Genomic DNA, 21,219 nt, shown 5'->3' with positions numbered 1-21,219 from the left:
GCGCTTCATATGACCAAAACATCAGTGTGAGTTATGAATTACCATCAAATTAAAAATACAAAACAAGTGAAAAAACAGTATATATGAAGGCTACTCCAAAAATACCTCCTATTTTATTTTGTTGGCTCATTACATCAGAGGCAGATGTTGATGGGATGACAGTAGAGGCAGAACCTTCCCATCAATATCCCATTAAGTGTTGTTGCCATGTGACAGATAAGAGCAGAGGGGCAGTCTGACAAAATAGTGTCTGACAAAATAGTGTCTGACATGGGCATGCAGGAGAAACACAAGTATGTTAGTGAATTCCTCCATGCAGGAAAAAATGGCACTCAAATGTTCATCAACATTTGCTGAAGGTTTATGAAGACCAAATGGTGGATGTTGGCACAGTGAAATGGTATCTGGTGCATTTCAGCAGTAGCAACAGTGATGTGAAGGACAACCCACGTTCTGTGGCTTTTGGAGCAACCTGCCTACGTTTTGAAACCCAAAGTCTTTCCCATAAATAAATAAATAAACAAGCTAGGGACTTGGAAAGTTAGATACCAAACGTTCAGTAAGACTTAAAGTTCTGAATGGATTTCTCATTTTGAAATTAGAGACCAACAGAGGCAATTTTGGATACTATATTCTGTTAAAATTTGAAAGATTTTTGGTTTTGGCTTGCTTGGAAACTGAAAGGTGCAATGAAAGTGAATGTGAAGTATTTCCCAAACATGGTGATACTATCTCTCCTTAGCATGCCTATTTCTGCAGTCTGAAAAATGAACTCAGGACACACAAGCACAGCCAGTTGTTTTCTAGTTTATGATGTTACTCAGATGAGACATTGTATTTAGGTTCCAGTTATGCTGCACTGTTTCTCATTTGATGCTGTTCCCTCCAAAGTTGGTATTTTTGTGAGTTACCAAGTTACAATACAGTAATAACTTTTCAAGTACTGTTAGCATGGCAGCAGAAATGTTGCTAGCCACTGGTACCCAGTTTTGGTTCAGTGCTTGTGCTTCAATACATCCTGTGCTAAATAACACATGATAAAATGTTGTAAAGCTTTGCATTGTAATACTAAAACATAGCTTAGTCTGATGAGTATTTTAGAATGTAGTCAATTGTTCTGTGATGTGTCATCTGAAGGTCTTTATGGCATTATGTAGCATTGTGTTAATTCAGCCTCAGTATTGTTTTCTGATTTCATGTCTCACACAGGAATTGACCCTGTGCCAGAAATTGTGTTGATGTGAGGAGGAGGACAGTGGTTTAGTGATTAACACAGAAGAACATGTAGGTGAAAATAACTGCAGAGTTTTTGAAACATGCAGTTCAAACAGTTCAAAGTATACACAACACAAGGAGAGGGAGAGAGAGATTTGCTTTCATGTGAATTAGCTGATCACTCCGTACTCTTTTAGCTACTCTTTCTACCTGCAGTAAATGATTACATCATTTCTACCTTGCAGCATTAAGTACCTTTTGCGTGGTAAAGTAGTAGTAGATGTTGCTTTTGAAGAGAACCATTTTGCCTTTGAATTGAAAGTGTAAACAAAGGGGTAGAGATCTGTGAGTTTGCCAGCAAATCATGCAGCATTCTGTCAGTGTTCAAATGAAAATAACTTGGGAAAATATTCTGCTTTGCTTTCAGGAGCTGCTAAGTCGAACATCGCTAGAGACTCAGAAGTTAGATTTAATGGCTGAAGTTTCAGACTTGAAGATTAAACTGGTTGGTATGGAAAAGGAACAGAGTGAATATGAAGAGAAACAGAACAAGGCTGAGGTGAGCTTCTTTCTTTTTTCTTTTTTTTTTTTTTTGGTCATACATCTGAATTTTTGAGCTGAAAACAGCATGCAGTAGGACCTCCTGTACTTGGAGTGTGATCTGTACTCATGGTCCTGTGAATTCAGTGAGGAATATGATTATGCGTTTTTGGGATGTGGTTTTTTTCCTCTCTCTCATTATGTTCCAGAGCTTGCTGTTTGGCTTTAATCAAGACACAAAGTCCATTCCAACTGCGTGCTGTGTTTTTTTTTGTTGTTTTTTTTTTCTCCACTTAACTCTTTCCTTTCCATGGGAGCTAGACGGACACAGCTGTTTGATGCCTACTGAGCCTACTTCCATGCTTTCTGCTTTCTTTGACAAAGGCCATAAGTTTAGCAGTATAAGGGATGCTACAGACACTTGCATGCAGAAGCCCTCAGTAATTTTACTGCATTCATGGTGGTTGGGAGGGACAGGCAAGAAGCAGCATATTTTCCTCAAATAATCCCCTTCCCTTGTGTTTACATAATAAATATTCAGTGGGGGGCTGGGGGAGGGGGAGGGGAGGGGAAGAAAATTGCACTGAAGAAAGTTATGATCCTTTATCCCTTTCAGAATTGGAAAGTTCCGGATATCAAAGTAGTTTTATTTTTCACTGTATTAGTTAAAGAAGAAAATAATGGAGAATAAAATGAACAATGTATATTTGTTTTATGGAGCACAGTTCCCTAGAAACCTCTATGAGTGAACAGAAGGTGGGAACTGGGAAGGGATTATGGAAGACAGTAATTCAGATGAAGTGCACCTCCTGTAAGGAGACCACATAGACTGGTAGGATTACCTGGCAGGAGAGGATTAGTAGGGTGGCTCAGCCAAGATTTATACTTTGTTAACTGAAGACGGTTCCACATTGTCTTAGAGGAAACTGAAATACAGACAGCGTTAGAAAATGATTTGCTCTCCATAATGTTGATAATAGAATATTTGATAAATACATTTACGTACTTTACCTGCAGTGACATCATAAGCTTGGGGTATGTTTGTTTTTTGACTTAGTTGTCCTCTGAAGTTTTCTTTAGAGATTAAAAGATTGCTTAGAGAGAGCATTTTCTGGCAGAGTTTGCAAGCCAGAGAGGCACCAGCTGCTGTTTTTGTTATCCATAGCCTTCTCATGCACTTTCACCCATAATTATTGGTGTCCTGTATATGGAAGGCCTGGGCAGTGTCATGCTACCTGAAAATCTAAACCGGTCTGTGCAACACGTAATTGCTACAGGTGGGAGCTTGTTCCCAGCTGCACTCTTTCTGAGAGGCCTTCATCACTTCCTATTACATGTTGAATACCAGGAAGAAGCTGTTTGAATAATTTCAGGACTTCCACAGTCAGCCTGACTCCTGGAAAGCAACAAAGCAAAAGCTTTTTGCACTGACAGCTCTTCTAAGCACTTAGTAGGTCTGGGGCTGTGATAAAGGTGAGGCTGTGACCTGTGAAATTCTTCTGCTACTGCTACAGGATGTATGGCTTACCGGGATGGAAAAGGTTAGGACTATTGGTCTGGAAGCCTTTGTTGTATTTCTAAGTGTTAGGAAATGCCCTCTTGAGATGGAAAAGGATCCTAATCTGATGGAAAGGTTGAGAATCATTGTGTTAGGTATTCTATGAATTATTGATTGCCCTAAGATGTGATTAGATTTCCGGCCTTACATTTACAGAGCAAGGAAAATGAGTCTTGTGACTATAACTGTGAGAAATAAAAAGCATTTTCAGTTTGCTTGTTGAGCCCTTTTATATATAATTTTCAGATTGCCATGAATAAATGCTAATCTAATTTATCAGGATGAACAGGGAGTTCAAATGAATGCTTACTTGAGTTCTAATGCTTTAACTCTGCCTACTTCAGCCCCCTTTACTGTAAATTTTGATGTGTGAAATATAGTTTCAAACATCACACTGAAATTTATCATTGTTTTCCTTATACTATTATACTTCAAATGCTGCTTACATTTGCTGATAGCTTTTAGTGTTATTTCAAATTCTGAACCTTCACTGCCTTGCTATGACTTCCAAGTGAGGAATCTATTCTTCAGTAAGAGTCTACCTTTAGTTTGGTCTTGTTTATGCACACATAATAGCATTGTGGTAACCTAATTTCTTGGGTGACACTGTTCTCCAAAGTGACAGTGACTGAATGAAATTAATCTTGCTGTAATTGTATCTCTGAATGTTGTGGCTACTTCAACAGGCTCCTAAAGTGTCTAATATGTCACATGAAATTGCAATTAATATTTTTACATGAGTGGAACAAAGCTGTGGGTGACAGAGCCTTTCTCTCACGCTGCAGTTGGCAGATTGCTGCTTTCAAGACTAAGATTAGGATTGACAGAGGTGAGCAGATCTCGTAGTTTTCTTACTATCAGAATGGTACTCTGTATTCACCCTAGCACGTTTCAGAGGCATCTTGTAGTTAAACTGCTTTAAGTTGCCTGTTAATTATAATTCATGGTTGACTCTGCTGTTTCTAAATATAATACTGGGTTAATAAAAGTTTATAACAAGATGTGAAATTGTGGAACAAGTCAGCTAAAACATCCTTCCTTTGAACTCTTAATTTTGTGTCAGCTCATTTCACAGCAGCTGTTTCCAGTCACATAGAATTTATCCATGTAATTATTTTTCTGGTTGGGTTGAGGAGAAACAAAGCAAATTAAGATATTTTTCTATCTATGAATGAGTTTTAATCAGTCAGATTCATTTCCATTTATCTTAAGCAGCTGTTGTTTAGTTTTAGTTATAGTTAGCAGCAGAGTGTTTGAATATCTGGCTCTCAAAGGTATTAATTTCAGACTGAATGCCACTTGTCTTTGGCTCTTCAAAAGCACATGCTAAATTTATAATGGCATTTAGTTATACATATAACACAGGAGCCAGGAGAACAGCTACTTGTAAATGGATGGTCTCCTGCCTTTGTCACCTTAATTCCCTTTGTGTGGAAAAAGGTTCTCTTGTTTGCTGACATGATCCTGTGAAGGTTTCTGAGGTCTCACCTGGGGGCATTTGTGTAACTTCTCTCTTACCCGAGAAGCTCTAAAAATCTTAGAAATACATTTCCTCAGTGTTAGCAAAGCATGGGAAAGCAACGTGTAATTAATCAAATGATTAGCTGCAGCCCAGATGCTTGCCTTACCAAAACATGGACAGAGGAGACCTTCTGTCACTATCAGGAGGCTGCGGGGGGGCCTATTTCAACTTGCTAACAGCCCTTAATCTCTCCTACTTTTTATTTTCTGTAATGTAGTACACTTTGTGGGTTTTGATGGTTTTTTTTTGTGCTGAGAATCTGAAGCTTGCTATACATGTTGGAAAGTGTGTTGTGGCTGCTGTGTGGATACTTCTGAGTTAAATACCTAGTGCACAAATTGTTTGTCATTTCAGAGAAATTTGAGTCAGCAAGCCAAATAATTCTTCTGGTCTTTGATGCAGCACAGCTCTGTGGAGTTTACTGTGCCACCTCAACTGAATCAGATTTAAGACAGAGTTTTTAAATCTTAATGATTTATCACGCTGTGAAAGAATCTCTGAAAAGGAGATGACTTTTTCACCTCGAAACTGGAAACAGCTGTAAGACATGTATTGCCTCTGGAGTTAATCTTTTTCTCTTCCATAAAGTCTAAGTTATTCTTCACTGGGATATAGATATCTGCCATTTGTATACTGTCAGATGCTCCCTGAAGGAAGTTCGTTTGGATGCAGAGTGTTTCCCATCGCCTTTGTGAATGCGAGGCAGACAAGCAGAAGCAGCAGCAGCAATAGTGGTTCTGAAATCTCTCGCTGTGCTGCAACCAGAGCAGTTAGCAGTCTGTGTATCTAGTCTGACCGGTGGTTTAACACATGGTTTAATGGTGTTCTCTGACAAAGATGAGCACAGACTGCCATCTTGGTGCTTAAGAGAAAGGAAAGGAGATAGGCATGTATGCAAGGAGATTTGGTGAGGTATCTGATCATGGAGATGATGACAGAAGAGAAACAAAGTCAAAGAATGGAAGATAGAAGGATTGCAGATAGCATTTAAATTACACATGAAGCAAGTGTGATGAGTATTCTGCTTTGCAGTGCAAAAAGGATGGATTAGCTGCAGGGACACTCCTCACCAGCAGCCTGCATTGCTGCGAAGTGACAGTAGTACTGAACATACAAGGGATGTAGTTTTGCCTAGGTGAGCTGATATGAAAGAATCTTTTTCTTAACTGAAAAGCCCTGGTAGAGCATCTCAGACTATAAAGACTGGATGGTAGAAAGGTGGTGTGCTGGGGCCAAGTACTCTTACTAAACTTTTTGGTCTTTTTAAGGAGTTAATCCTCATTTAGGTGTGTAAAAGATATGTTGGATGAGAAAAGATGAGCATCAAACATTGTGAGCCTGACTCAGAGTGATATGCATGAAGGGAAATATATGCAGCTGCTATTCTGAATTTCACTTCAATTTCACAGTCCGTTCAAAAATACTTAATAGATGTACATTTATTTTAGCTAACTTATATGTAAGCTTTTGTATGAGAATCTCTGTTAATATTTGAAGTTGCCTGTAGTTGCTGGTGCAGTTTGAGATTGAATATATTAAATATTTAGCTGGCTGATGCAGCAACCTGTTCTTATCCTCTGGCACTGTGCAGCTTTGAGGTTTTTGAATCCGCAGAGTTGAGATTACAACAGGATTTGTACATGTGATAATAAAGAATAAAAATGTGTATATGTACTTTGTCTTTTGTTCTTTTGTTTATTAAAAACTTTTTTAAGCCTGTGGGATATGGATTATCCAGCTAATCAAATTTTGTTCATCTGGTTTAACTGAGAAGTCATGAATTGGTCCAGAACATAGATTCTGTTCTATTTAATCTATAGCTCTGTACAAAGTCCAGATTTATGTTTTACCAGAAAGGGAACACACTGTCTGTCTTTTTGGGTTGTCTCTGATATGCTTTCTGTATTTCTCTGTCCTGCAGCTGTACAAATACCTTCTTTGCATATTGTCTGCCTTTCTCACCTGTCTTTTTTTCTTCCCATGTTTTCAGTCAGTAGTGAACCTGATAAGTGAGCTACAGGAGCAGATGTGTAGATTGCAGCTGGAAATTAATAGTAGAATCCAAGAAAGAAAATCTCAAGATAGAAAATCCAATGTGACACCTAATGGTCCTCAGTCTAGCCCAAGATCAGTGGTAGAGACTCTCGGCCAGAAGAATTGCTCTCAGTGTGATGTACGAGAAGTGTATTGTCTCTTCTCTACTCTTGCAGAAACTAGATTCTGGTAACCAGGGTTACGTTGTGAATTAGTGGCATTAATCTTCGTGACTCTCATGAGTAGGAATAAGAGAGAGGTGGTTGTCAAAATTACCAAAACAAAAACAAAAAAACCCCAGACACCTTGACCCCTCATCTTCTACCCAGCTACTAGGACAAATTTGGTCATCACTATGCTCTTATCTACAGTTATCCTTAAGAACCATCACCTCTCTCAGGTTTTAATTATTTGCATCGTACTTGCAGGTCTGTGCTGCTGGTGTGGTTTTGTTGGTTGGTTTGGTTTTCTCCTCCTCCACCTTTTTTTTTTTATTTTTCCCCTCACTGAGACGTGTTTGCTATGCAGCATGGTTTGATAGTTTACTTCCTCACAATAATGCCACTCTAACCAGCCCTCTGAATGCTGCTAATAATTTTTTCTGAATATCTAAAAGCTTAACATAGGTTATAAAATGAAGGTGAGTCTGCCTGAAGTGTATCCTATAAAAGCTACCTCCTTGTGCCTGTAAAATAGCAAACCTGACATATTTTTGTTGATTCTGACATCTGCAGTTATGAGAAAAGTGCTTTTGAATTTAATTCATAGATCCTAGTTGTATTTGGTTAAAACCATGTGTCAAAACAAAAGCTATTGCACATTAACTGCTTAAATTGAAGGCTGAATGATATTGGTATTACTAAAAAAGTCCATCTTAAATATTCAGAGTGAGCACATGTAAGATACTACTATGGTTGTGTAACATATATAATATACAAGACTCCAAAACATGGCTTCGCTTCCCAATTTTTCCATTCTTCAGTTTACTGGTCCCATCAAAGTTATGTTAGTAATGTTGTCCATTAAGTAACCATTAAGATACCATTGATGGAAAGGGAGAGGGGACCATCTGTCTGAGGAACAGACAAGAGTTTGCTGCAATTCTAGTCTGCAGCAACCCTGTTTGCCAAGTTGCAATCATCTGTGCCTAAAGTAGTATACTGATAGTCATATATGACTGAATGTGTGGCATTCAGTGCCAAAAGATAAGCATGATGTAGTCTGAGTTATTTTTCTCAGTAAGTAGCTTAAGTGCTGCTTTGGGGAGAGGACTGTCACTTTAATGGAGTGCTTCATATGTTTCTGCTTGCTTTCTGAGATGGCAGCAAGAACAAACCATGCTGCATGCAATTGTAGTTGTGGATTTTTTGGCTCATTTTTACTGAGATTTCCCCAGGTTAGCTGTTTTCATTAATAGGACCAAGAAATTTACTCAATTTCTGACAGAATTTGAGAAACTGTTCCTTAGAATAATCTCTCAGTTCAAAATAGTCATTATCTGGTTAGACTAAACAGTAGCTTTTTGTATATGACCGTCTGTGTTCGTTACTATATGGTTAATGCATGATCTTTAATACATAACCATGGAAAATTAGTATCTACCTGAGTAATCTTATATTTACCTCTTTTTCCTTTGCAGGGCTTGCTACAGGAACTCAGACACCTCAAAATAAAAGTGGAAGAACTGGAAAATGAAAGAAATCAGTATGAATGGAAATTAAAAGCAACTAAAGTAAGGAGAATGCTTAGCACTTACTAATGACAGACTTACTTCAGCATGAAAGGGATATATATGCTTACTTATGATCATTATTTACTTCTGTTACAGTGTCAGTGCCTACAATAAAACCAGGAATCATCTGTATGTTAAGTATTTTGGAGTAAAGTTTTCGTAGCTTTTGTGTCTTTTGCTCTCTCCCTCTGATTTCCAGTCTCCTACCTTTCTGTTTTTCTTATTTAAAAAAAAAAAAAATTGTTTTGTGAAGACACCTGCTTTGTGTAACAGTGACAATTATCTCCAGAACATGCTTTCTAGACTGAAGAGACATACAAAATCGGATGGGTGTTGCTTACCATGGAATTTCATTAGAAGTTAAGCCCAGAATATACCAGTAGATCTACTTCGACTTTTTGATGGTATCAGAGAGCATGGGTAGCTCCTTACCCTTGTGTTGACCCTAACTTCTGGAAAGCTGTTGATTTCCATCTAGAAGAACTTAACATATGACAGTTTGAATTTTTAGCCCTTTTCTAGGTCAAAGGAATGCTTTTGTTCTGTCATCACGACACCTTTCATGTGTACAGAGCTATAATCACTTTATGAATGATTGACTTCTGATTTGTGGTTATTCCTTGGAAAAACATTTTAAATTATCAAACTGAGTTGTGATTGAAATAGTTGAAAGCTTGATCCAGAAATGACTGACAGCTGTTTTCTGTATTAACTTTTCTTTCTTTTGAGAATTATTTGATGAATATTGACACTTTGCTCTAATGATTTTAATTATTGTTTATTTATTAAGTTAAAAGCTCCTGTATCCATGAAAATGTCTCCTCTGACGTGGCAGCAATAAACAGTCCTGAGGAAAATATTTTTTTAAGCAGCACATGGTCAGCTGCCAAGACACAGACGATTTCGGGTAGAAGCAGAGTGAAAATAACAACGAATAGTAACACTTATTGAGTGAGAGAAGTTACAGATCTAGGAAGGGGGAAAAAAAAGTACAGGAAAAGAGAGAGGAAGAAAAATAATTACAGAGAGAACAGGAATGAAAAACTTTAAAAGAAAGGGGGGTATTTAAGAGAGCTATGAGGTCAAATAGACCAGCAGAGGCATATCCAAATCTGGTATTAAGAGGTCTGCAGCTTTGTCTTCCTGTTGCTCCAGCTTCTTAGATGAGGAGTTGAAGTATTTCCATGACTGGATATAACAAGCATGTTAGTCACTGGGAAGTGTAGGAGCCCCTCAGAGATGCGACAAGGCAGATTCCTCTGTTCCATGAGGGATTGCAGGCACTGTGGTAAACTCTTGCTGCCATCCAGCTGCCTGCTTCTTTCTTGGTTTAAAAGGAATAATAATACATGTCTGTGTAGTCCATTTTAGTCTGTTTTAGTCTGTATTTTACTCTGTTCAGCTGATGTTTGGTGTCAAGCATTTTTCTCCCTTGATTTTAATATTTTGGAAGACTAGTCACACGTGAGTGAATTTTAATTTCCTTCAAACTAGAAGCAAGTCCATTGTACTTTTGCTGGTGGAAAACCAAAGGCTCGATATAAAGGACTACAGGCTGCTGAAGAAGATCTTAACTTAGTCACTGATGTACTGAAGGATGTCGTTGACAGTTTTTATCCTAAATAGGAAAAAGATGAGAGTCACTTTACTCGAAACCAAAGATTCGTTTTTCCCAATTTATATTAAGTTGTAACCAGCTTAAAAAAAACAATATATTTAAAAAAAATGCTGTCTTAGGGTGATCTTTGCACAAATCTCAGGAGCTATAATAATGCCCTATAATAGTCAATACTGTATGATCAGCATTGTAGTATTGAAAGCTTTCTTGTAGCATTGCAGAGTTTCTTTACATACATGAATCCTTGAAAACATAACTTATTTCACCAGCCTCTCTTCTCTGAGAGCTAATTGTACTGTAAAATTGAGTTTCTGTAGAAGGAGTTCTCTAATAGCACTGTGAAATGCATAAGGTTGTATAGTGTTCACGAAATGTCCTGAAGTGGGAAAAGGACTTAATTTGAAGTAGTGCTACATTTAGGTATCTTCTACTTCATGGGAAATATCACAGAGAATCTATGATGATGTTATTCTGAATTTGTTTTACTCTCTTTCAGGCTGAGATAGCCCAGCTTCAGGAGCAATTGGCTCTCAAAGATGCAGAAATTGAACGCTTACAATATCAGCTATCTAGGACTTCATCACATAGCGAAGTTGCAGAAAGAGGTACAAGGAGGGGAATTCCACTGGAACTTTTTCTACTGGGATTCTATTTATAAATTCAAAGTGTTGTTCTTGTTCGGTAGGAATATGTATTTTCATGTATACCTTCAAAATTGCTTTGTAAAATCTTGAAAATTCCCTTTTTTTTTTTAAGGAAAAGACTCACAATAGAAGCTAAGTATAATGTTGGAATGATAGAACAATTCTAAAGCGTTCATTAATGCACATCTTTCTTTTGTTCGGGGCTGTATCAGAGATTTCTGTGTTAAGCCTACATGCTTGATAGAGGTGAATAACAGAGAAATCAGTTTGCTTATTTTTTGGTCTCAACCAGTGATGCCAAAGTTCTCTGAAAGATTGGTTCAATAGCGAGCTTTATGATGTTAGTGAACTTTTTCATCCACAGTACTAACTGTTAGTGCAGGATTACCTGTGTGCAGTTTACCACAGTGTATCAGGTGCCTGCACTTTTTTTTTGTATATTACATAATGGTTACAAATAGAATGGGAAGTGGCCTCTCAAATAAATGCACTTAGTGCTCACCAAGAGTCTCTTTACAAGAATTACTGTAGATGCCTCTTTTCCAGAAGAGGACAGTCTGTATACTCAACTGTTGTTTATTCTGAAGCACTGACAGTCCTGTTTTGTGAAACCTTAACATGTACCTAGCACTGATTTTATTCGTTTGCACTTTGTGAATGTGAAGTACTGCATGTCAAACTAAAAATTACTTTCTCTAACAGCAGTGTCTTAGGGACAGACTCTCCTACTACTATAATGTCATATTTTCTATGAGGTTCTCAAACAAATTGTGTTATTTCAAGGGACAGGTAGCTGCATGACAACAAGTTGAGAGCTCAGCGACTTTCAGCTTCTAGTACTGTCTCCCATTTGGTTGATGCTGAAGATAGGTGCAGTTCTCCTTGATTCCACTGGGAGAGGAGTCTGTACAAATTCTTAATGCTACCCTTAAGGAAAACACTTAGACAATATTTGAAAAGAGATGGTATGCAGCAGTAATAATGCTTTCAAGAAAAATGGTAACAATTCATCAGATTTTCAGATATTCTTCTCAGATAAAGTAGAAAAATGATGTTCTTTCCAGTATACTAGAATATGTATTCTAATTAAAGTGCAAACCTTATCTAATCTGTGCTTTTTCTATATATTTCATTTGACTCCCACCATTTACCTCCATAGAGGAAGTTTATAGGAGAAGGCTAAAAGAAAAACGTAAGCCTTGCAATTCACTTGTGGCTTTTTCTCTGTCCCTTCCACACAAATGATAACTCAAATGCATTCTGCAGCAGTAATTCAATGGTCTTTCCAATTTGATGGTCTAATTGTAATATATGTGAGAAACTGCTTTCATTGCTTGCTGCAAGCAGACAGCTACTTGCCCTGTTCAGTAAGATTTCACTTCAGAAAATAAATCAAAGGCTCGCTAATCAGATAGTTTGGACTTCAAACTGACCTTGTCAAAGTTAACAGAGCCAATACTTCACCTTTACCTCTTTTTCCAATACCTGAAAAGATAGCTTCAGTTGAAAGCTTCTTCCTCAAAGGAAAGCATTTGAGTATTTTATTTTATTTAAATCAGAGCAGTAAGTAAATATATAAATATATATGAGTCTGAATAAAAATCTGTTTCCATACTTCATGTTCTTATAAATATTCTAAGTAAAGTTCACTTTGTGTGCTTAACAACACCTCGACACCAGGTCTTTTTGAAGTCATGAACTGAGTAGTCCTGTGATTTGTAATGGCTTTTTAAACATTTTCCAGTTGCTTTCCCACTGTCTGCTGGCTTCAGTTTTTGATTTGGCTGTGTCTGTGTATCTCTTGGTTATTAAGCGTCCTCTTTTGAAAGAGAAATGTTTGTGAAGTTCCTTTCCATGTGTTAAAATGTAATCATTACAAAGAGCATGTTTTTCAGAATCACTACCAGAGAAGACTGTTACAGTTCTTGAAAATGGCTGACTACCTTTTACATCCAACATTTAGTTGTAGAGCATTTTAAATGTGCTTTTACGCTGTTGACTCCTTCCTTGCTCTGACTTCATGCCTTCCATGTCTGTTTTTCATAGTCCTCTGTGAAACAGATGGATCAGTTCTAATGCCAAAGCAGTTCCATGTCCGTCATCTATCCTCGTTTCAAAACAGATAGGAACTGAAGGACTTGATGAGAATATTTAGAGAAAAAATGAAGGATGTGGTTCAGCACAGTTGGGATGACATCACTGACAACTCTGTCAGTTTTCAGAAAGTTTAAGTTGCTTTGACTACAATGTTTTTAATAACCTCTGAATCTATACTGTACTGCTATCTTATGTTATGCAATTCTGTACTCATTCTTGATGCAGATTTTAATTCAGTTACACTGAGATGTTTTAAGAATAAATATTTACAACTTTTCCTTATTGGAGCATCTGAAAATAATTCCTGCTATTTTTCAAGTCTCAAAGAAGGTTCTTAAACTACTTCTCATATACTGGACAATATTTTTCCAACATGGAATATAATTAATTTTGAGTCACGGTTAGTTTTATTTCCATAAATGCAGAACAGCAATCACCCCTTCATTTTTATAAAATAAGTTTCATTGTTTCTTCCATTTTTTGTTACATGAATTCTGGAATATGAAATAGCATTGCATAGACTGTTAGATGCAAACCCAGCATGCTTATGTTATGTGATGCTTTTAATAGTTCAGCTTTTCAAAAGCTTTAACTTAAAATTAATTTACATGGTTTGGGTTACTTGTAAGGACATAGGAAGAGTGTTGCAAAACAGATAACATTTAGATGAAATGTAGAGAGTATTTTTCTCACAACATTTTGAAAACATTTTTAGATCAAGAAGTGCAACGGTTGAAGATAGGAATGGAATCATTACTGGCTGCAAATGAAGAAAAGGTGAGAAAATAATCATCCTTCTGTGTAACAAAAGTTAAGTTATGATTTTGACTCTCTGTAAAGATCTGAATCGCTTGCTTTCCTTAAGTGTGATAGTGCCCTGGTTTTTGGATTATCCCATGAGACAGTGTCATAAGGTTGATTTTTATGTAGTAAGCATGGCTGACCTTGGTAATCTGTGGCAGAACTTGTTAGGTACGTGGGATTCCTCAGATTTCTTGAGGGAATTGTAATTCTTGGTTTATGATAGTAAACCAGGAAATAAGTTTTTATTCTTTTATGGTGGCATGCTCATATATGATCAATCAGACAATAATATATATCCCTAAAAACTTCAATCAGTACATGGGGGATCTGGGTAGAGAAAAAAAAAAAAACAAAGCTAGAATTCACTTCTGGGAAACGAAAGATGTAGCATTATCTCTTTCCAAAATTGTTCCAAGTTTGCATAAGATCTTAGCATTTGAAGGGAACATAAAGTGTTGTTGTTTATGACCTAATATCTGGATATACTTGCAGGGAAAGAAAGGCCAGCTCTTTGGATAATGTAGTGTTTAAATTAGTTGTCAGATGGTTTACCCACAGCCTCATTAATATTCAATACAGAACTATTACTTTCAATTATGTTGCAAAATAAAACATTCTTCTTGAAGGCAATATCGCTCAATCACTTTTTCAGCACCTCTAAGTGTGGTTCCTTGTGTCATTTAAGGCAGAAAATATGCAACTATATTTCATTTAATACTTCTCACAGGACCGCCGAATAGAGGAGTTAACACTGTTGCTAAGCCAGTACAGGAGAGTCAAGGAGATAATGATTGCAGCTCAAGGTAAAATGTCTTGTGAATAATTTCCTGGTACTGAGTGTTTTAAAAACTGCATGTGCTATGACTACTGTTGGTTGGCCTTTAAATATACTTGTATAATACTATATAGTTCATTATATGAATATACCTTTATACTATGAATTAATTTATACTATGAAAAAAAATGAACATATAATATGAATATTATATGAATATACCTATATATAAACATACCTTTATACTGTGTTGGAGCGTTATAAGAGTGGAGAGAGCAACAATATTGCTTCAGCAGGCTCGCATACTTTTGTCTGTAGCTGGTGGAGATTGCCCCCTTGGTTCTTAGCCTGTAGTTGATGCAAATAATAAACAAACAAAAAGTAGAATCAGCTATCTGAGGATTTTAGTTACAACATGAATATTCAGAGAAGTAGAATTCTGTAAGTCTTCATTTAAATTTTCCTCTACATCAATTAATAGTAATTTCCTCCTTGAGCCTAATTTTGCCACTATATATGTTTTAAGTTATTAAGGATTCTGACTGATAAAGAATGATGGTTGATGAGATGACTGCTCTGGTTGAATAGCTGTGTGAACTGCTCATCCGTCAGGTCTGAAGTTCTGCAGTCCTACCTCACTATGTGTCAAGGCAATCCCCAGTCAGCACTGCTTTCCTTAAAATACTCTTCCACGCATGGCAGTGGTCAGGGGCTTTGATCACAGGGGAATCTAATCTCAGATGCACTTCTATAGTGTTATGAGGACCGTCTTTTCTTCCTTCTCTGTATGTGACATTGCCAAAAAGAGCTGCAATGAAAACCATAAGTTTTGTTGCCCTTTCCCTCCTCTACAAACTGACAATTTAAATATAAAAACCTTGTTTCACTCTGAGATATAAAGAGGAAAAAAAAACCAACAACAAAACTGGAACATGTTTATCCTGTAAGTCAGTATAGGACACTGCATTATGATACATCTAACATGTAATTCCTATAAAGTGATGTACAGTGAGAAAGCAAATAGTACCAACTTGATCTTGCCTCAGAACATCAAATTGTGAATTAGCATAGTTCACAAACAGTTCACCTATTCCGAGTAGAGCACAACAAATGACTGTTAACATTTGTTGCTCAAATACAAATCAGCTTGCTTAGAAATCAGTGGCCTAAGCAGACATGGAGAGTGGAGAGGCCGCTAAACTATACGTATCAGATGAAGGCAATAAATGGAATTTAGAAACTAGTATTTAGACAGCCCAAATGCAGTTTTAAATGTTTTTTTTTTTACTTGTTTATCACCATTCCTACTTTTATTGCTTGCAGGCTCTTCAGACAGAATTGTCTCCGGTGGCAGTGAAGAGGAACTGGAAGCAACTTTAAGAAAGTTGAGCGTTTTGAATAATCTTCAAGGAGAACTATTTAAAGCAGAGGTACTTTATAATAGAGATGTTTTAGAAGCAGGTTCTGCTGTAAATGCAATTTGCCTTTCTTGGTCTCTCTGTGATAGCAAAGGTAAAGCAGACACGGGTTTGGACCTTGCTGAATTTTGTGCCTGTTGGTAATCATAGAATCCATAGAATTGGATGGAATCTTTAATCTGGTCCAACTCCCTTGTAATGAATAGGGACAGCCACTGCTAGGTTAGGTTGCTCAGAGCCCCATCCAGTCTGCCTGTGAAGGTCTCCAGTGATGGGGCTTCCACCACAGCCTTGGACAGCACCTCACCACCCAGACTGTAGTTTGAGATGAAGACAACTAGAGTTACAGGCATGAAACTTCTGTTTTGCATAGGCCTCTTCAGGAGAATTATCACCAGCTACGCTATCTCCAGCGACGCACAAAACTATGGAAAGCAGGCAAGGCCTTTCTTACTTTTTGTGGGGGTCATCTTAAGTCTATGTTATTTAATCTGTTTAAGTGTTGGCATCTAGTACTGTCTGTTCTTAAACATCTTTTTTCCTTTCATTTTAAAAATCTTTTTAAAAGCCCTTGATGTTGCAGTGTTTGAAGAGAGTTAACATCTACTTTTGCTTGTTAAGAGCTTCTAAAAAGTCATTTATGGCTTAAACTTGGTCATTGTACCTTGTTGCCTTCCGCTATTGACTAAAAGCCTCTTTCATGTTTCTGATCTCATCTGTATGAGTAATATGTTTAAAACTCTGCAATGAGTTTTAGGGTACAAATAAAACAAATCAATCTCCTAAGTCTGAATTAACTGTTAGACAAACAATATAGAACAGCTGTTCTGATACAACTGTGACATAAGCTTATTATGCTGAATTTACTGTAGTCTTTTTACCTGTTGTTATTTTAAGGGTTTCACAGAAAAAAAAGTCAAGCAGCTTAGAAGACTTGCAGAGTGAATCTCTGGAAAAGGTTGGTTTATTTGTACTCAGAATTTCTAAGATAAAAGAATTAAAGAGAAGTACAACTAATAAAGTTAATGAGGAGTCATTTTGTTGAACTGTATAAAATTTTGTTGATAGAAAAGTGTTTCTAAAATAATTTTTACCTCCTATTTGATAAAATGTTAAGATAACAGAACTTGAAAGTAATCAAAAATTATAAAGAATGGGCACGCATGATCCTGTAGGATTTCTTTTTGAGTGTTTGCACGTAACTATGAGTGTTACTCCCTAACTTTGACTTCTGATATAAATGGCATTATTGAACATGGTAGCAATGCTGCTTTTGTTAAACAACAGAAGCACTGTTGTTAATTCTATGGCTTAATTACATTCCAGAATTAAGACATTGCCATTTCTAAATTCTCCTTATGCTATGGTCCAGAGGTCTTAATTGTCCTTACATATACTGAAACTTTCTCTACACTTAAAACCTGTAAAATGATCACTGACTTTTTCTGTACCAAACCTAGGCTTGACACTAATTATGCATCTTTAGTAATGCCATTTAAAAAGGATAATAACCATATTCCCCAGTAATATAATTTTTTTACTACTACAAATTTTCTTAAGTTTGTTCTTAAATGTCTAAAAATGATGATGACCGAATGTTTGAAATTTACACTCGTTTGAGTGCGGTCACATGTAGGACAGATCAAATGACAACTAACACTTTACTGTGTGGAATTTATAAAGGTCTGTTTTCTTTTCATAACTATTAAATTATCTGTCTTAAATTGAAAAAGCTTTGTCTTTATGATAAAATTAGGCTGAAATCTAAGATATGACAGAAGCAAAGCCAGTGAGTCCCATGTTCATCAGGGCACTTAAATTGTGTGCCCTCCTTTAGGCATGAGGCCTCTTAGTGAAACAAAAGGGACCTCCCTATGTGTGTAAGTGATTGGATAAAAATGAATTAGTCACAACTTAACTGAAACTGAGACCAAGAACATTTGTTTTGCAAGAGACTTCGCTCCATTTGCTGAGTCCATTGGGACCTGTGCTAACGACACCATTTCTGGAGTTGTTTTTTGCACAAGACTCAAATTTTGCTTAAATCCAGCAAGAACAAAACTAAGATAAAACATTCTGGTTGCTCTGACCTCCCCGTGATGATTTATTTATTTTTCATCACTGCATTTCTATCACAGCTCCAGTTTCAACTGGATACATACAGCACTGCATATGTCCTCTCTTTATGCTAGTCGCTTTCATATTGTTTTAAGTGTTACATGAATGTCATATTCCCAGCTCAATGCAAGTCCAATGCAAACCCTCAGAATACTAAAATTCCTTTGATCACAACCGAACCTGAACTGGGTACAAATTTTGCAGTCTTTTGAACTTATGTATTTAATATTAAATACTTAATGAACATGAGGAGATACCAGACCTTGAAACATATTGTCAATGCATTAAATAGCATCGCTATAGTAATCAAACTACAATTGATGTTTTGTGTATGTATTTTAACACTAACATTTGTCTGTTGCTTTTTTCCATAAAACTTTGAAATTACTCTCCCTGCAACTCCGTAGTATGTAGATGGAAAACCAGTACAGCCTGTTGTAGAACAAGAGGTATATTCAGTGTAAACTCTTTTAACATTTTTCTGTTGTGATGTTGTGGCTGTGTTTTCACTTCATTTTCCCTTTTAAAATGTTTGCAAAGTGCCAGGTACCTGAAAAATTTTGAAAATGGGGGTGAGGATTGTAGAGTTATATGGTTTTTGGTGTGGCTTTTGTGTGTGTGTGTGGTGGTGGTGTTTTTTATTCAACAAGCTTTTTGGGTATCTAAGGTTGGAAATAGCTTCAGAAAATACAGCGCTAATCTTTGGTAGAAGTAGTACTCAGTTTCTCTAAACATGTTAATTTTGGTACAAGCTGGGATGGTTGTGAAACTGCAGTTGGCAAAACATGAGCAGGGGTCTGACACAGTCCCTGAAACTGAGCAATCTGATCTGTGATTATAGAATCACAGAAATCCCTTCTGGCCTTGAAACAAGAATGGATAAACCAGTAGTTATGTACTATCCTGTCCCAGACAAGTTTGATAGAGACATTTCAAAACAATTAAATGATATTACTAAATAGGAGAATACTAGATGTTTCTGCACTTATTCCAAAATACACATCAAATGTATACTACTCACAATTGGAGGTGTGAGCTCATTGCTTTTCCAGAAAGACTGCCTATACCTGTGAACTCTGACAGCTCACAGAAGTTAAATTTCTGCAGCCTAAATGCACTGTTGATCCTTTGAACATCATTAATAGTGGTGGGCAAATGTCTGCCTGAATTTGAGTTATATGGATACCTTTGGCTTAAACTGAGAGGTGAAAACACGGACAGTCGGGTGAAATACAAAGGAAAAATGTGACGGAGCAAAGAATGGGCTGGGAAATGACTTCAATGCATTTATGCTACTATCAAAGTTGGCCTTGGAAGGTCTGAATTGTTATGTGGTGTCAGGGTCCTGAAGGAAAGGGAGGTGGCTATGAGGCAACTAGGAAATATTCAATATATATTATGGTTTAATATAATCTACGGTGTGAATGAAGGGGAAGGCTTGGTCTGGGAATATCTTGGCAGCTGATTATTAAATCTATAAAAAGGGGAACATACATGGGTGTGGTGTCACTTAAAACTGTAAACTGCAAAATACTTTGTCTAAATTTTTAAATGACTACTATGTGCCAGATTGTAAATGCAATGAGTGATTATTTTTTTCTCCCTCTTAAAAAAAAAACCAAATTGACAGAGTAAGCCACTTGTGAAAGGCAGCAAATACCAGACTTTGCCAGGAAAACTTCCTCGACCCATGCAGAATGGAGACCAGGGAACACACAATGAGTCAAATTCACCAGACATGAATGATACTGAGGACAACAGCATCCTGGGCCTGAGTATGTATCCGTGTCTCTCAGAGGCAGCATGGGGGTTGTAGAAGAATCAAAAAAGCAAACTAAAGAGGGAAATAGCACGCTGCATAACCTGCTGCTTTACATGAATGGACTGTGCTGTTCAGATGATTCAGTGAGGGAAGACCTGCTCCTTTAACAATGTATCAGTACTTTAGATATTCTCACTGAAGAATAAAGGCTGGATTTACTTCAGTGTTTTGCTTTTCTTTTTGCACCAGATGTTATTATTTGCTGACACCAGTGACAGCATAATGAAGAGACGTTTTATGGGTGGGTTGTTTTTTTTTCTTGAGGGCAGCACTCTTAAGAGTCGACAAATCTGTTACTCAACATAGGAATTTTTGGTGATTCAAACATATTCACAGTAAGGATAAGTGTACTTTTTTTTGGACACTTGCAGTGATTCCAAGCTTGCTGATGCTTTCTTAAAAGACAAGGAAAGAAACCAAAGCACACATTTATGCCAGATTGCGTGTTAGAACAAAAAAAGTCTCCCTGTCCTTTCCCACTACATTTTACAGTGTGACCTTTTGTATGACCAAATGTGTGACATTTTACAGTATGACCAGCAGTAATGTACACATTTCAGGAAAAAAAATGTTTTAATTGCTGTTGAGTTACAGTTGTGGGTGGTTTTGCTGTTGTTCTTATTGTTGTATTTTTGGTAAGGCCTCGTTGCCCTAAGAGCTGCTAGGAAGTATAGCTTAAAGATTTCAATAGATTGGTGGTGGATTAAGATTTTTTTCTTTGGTTTTCTTTCTTTCTTTTTCTTCTCATTAATAGTCTGCAGATGATTGATTCGCCATGCTATTAGGTCTTTTATGAGTAGGATCAAAGGAAGGAGAATCTCGTAAAGCAGAATGCTGTTCTAGAAACAAGCAATGAATCCTTAAAAACACTGAATTAACAGAGTCTGGTTTGTTTCTTCCAAGTGCAGTAAACTCACTATACCTCCAGTTTTCTATTTCAGAGAAATCTGATGTAGGAGTTGGTTGATTTCAGACATGCAGGCTCTGTGGAGCTCTGTAGTATATGCTTAATGTGTTACAATTGCCAAAGAACAGATGAAATATGTGTATATAAACAATCATTCCTATCTTTTAAAGATGACTGGTCCAGGATTCTTGGGGTTTGTGCACACCAATGCATAATTCCTTTCATGTCAAGCATAACAGCTTCTTCTCTTTTTGTTTCTGCTTTTAATGCTTAGCTTACTACTTTGCTCTTCTTTAACTTTATTTTGCTGGTATTTTATATCTTCTTTGCTTCTTCATCTGACTTTCTGCATCTTGGAATGACTGAAGATCGCATCAGGAGTGTCAGTGCACCCGTGCTAGGTATTGTATCCAAA

At 36.9% G+C, this 21,219-nt stretch overlaps 1 protein-coding gene across 3 annotated transcripts in view; it reads left to right on the top strand.

Moving 5' to 3' along the window:
* PPFIBP2 (PPFIA binding protein 2) overlaps positions 1-21,219 on the top strand; it is a 73,251-nt gene that overhangs the window by 42,529 nt on the left and 9,503 nt on the right. For 2 of the 3 annotated variants that reach the window (XM_065755347.1, XM_065755346.1), the window contains exons 4-13: positions 1,643-1,774; positions 8,509-8,601; positions 10,716-10,824; positions 13,676-13,737; positions 14,492-14,567; positions 15,863-15,969; positions 16,331-16,395; positions 16,855-16,915; positions 18,483-18,524; positions 19,706-19,850. In XM_065755347.1, coding sequence (XP_065611419.1) covers positions 1,643-1,774; positions 8,509-8,601; positions 10,716-10,824; positions 13,676-13,737; positions 14,492-14,567; positions 15,863-15,969; positions 16,331-16,395; positions 16,855-16,915; positions 18,483-18,524; positions 19,706-19,850 — 892 coding nt within the window. Of the gene's footprint in view, positions 1-1,642; positions 1,775-6,825; positions 7,009-8,508; positions 8,602-10,715; positions 10,825-12,022; positions 12,056-13,675; positions 13,738-14,491; positions 14,568-15,862; positions 15,970-16,330; positions 16,396-16,854; positions 16,916-18,482; positions 18,525-19,705; positions 19,851-21,219 lie in introns of all 3 variants that reach the window. The other variant, XM_065755345.1, reaches the window with a different exon arrangement.

The sequence above is a fragment of the Cyrtonyx montezumae genome, unplaced genomic scaffold (assembly GCF_038088225.1).
Source record: "Cyrtonyx montezumae isolate F1298 unplaced genomic scaffold, pur_monq_1.0 scaffold_10, whole genome shotgun sequence".
Taxonomy (NCBI): Eukaryota; Metazoa; Chordata; class Aves; order Galliformes; family Odontophoridae; genus Cyrtonyx; species Cyrtonyx montezumae.
Note: the sequence above shows the minus strand (reverse complement) of the source record. Positions and strands in the feature narration are given on the sequence as shown.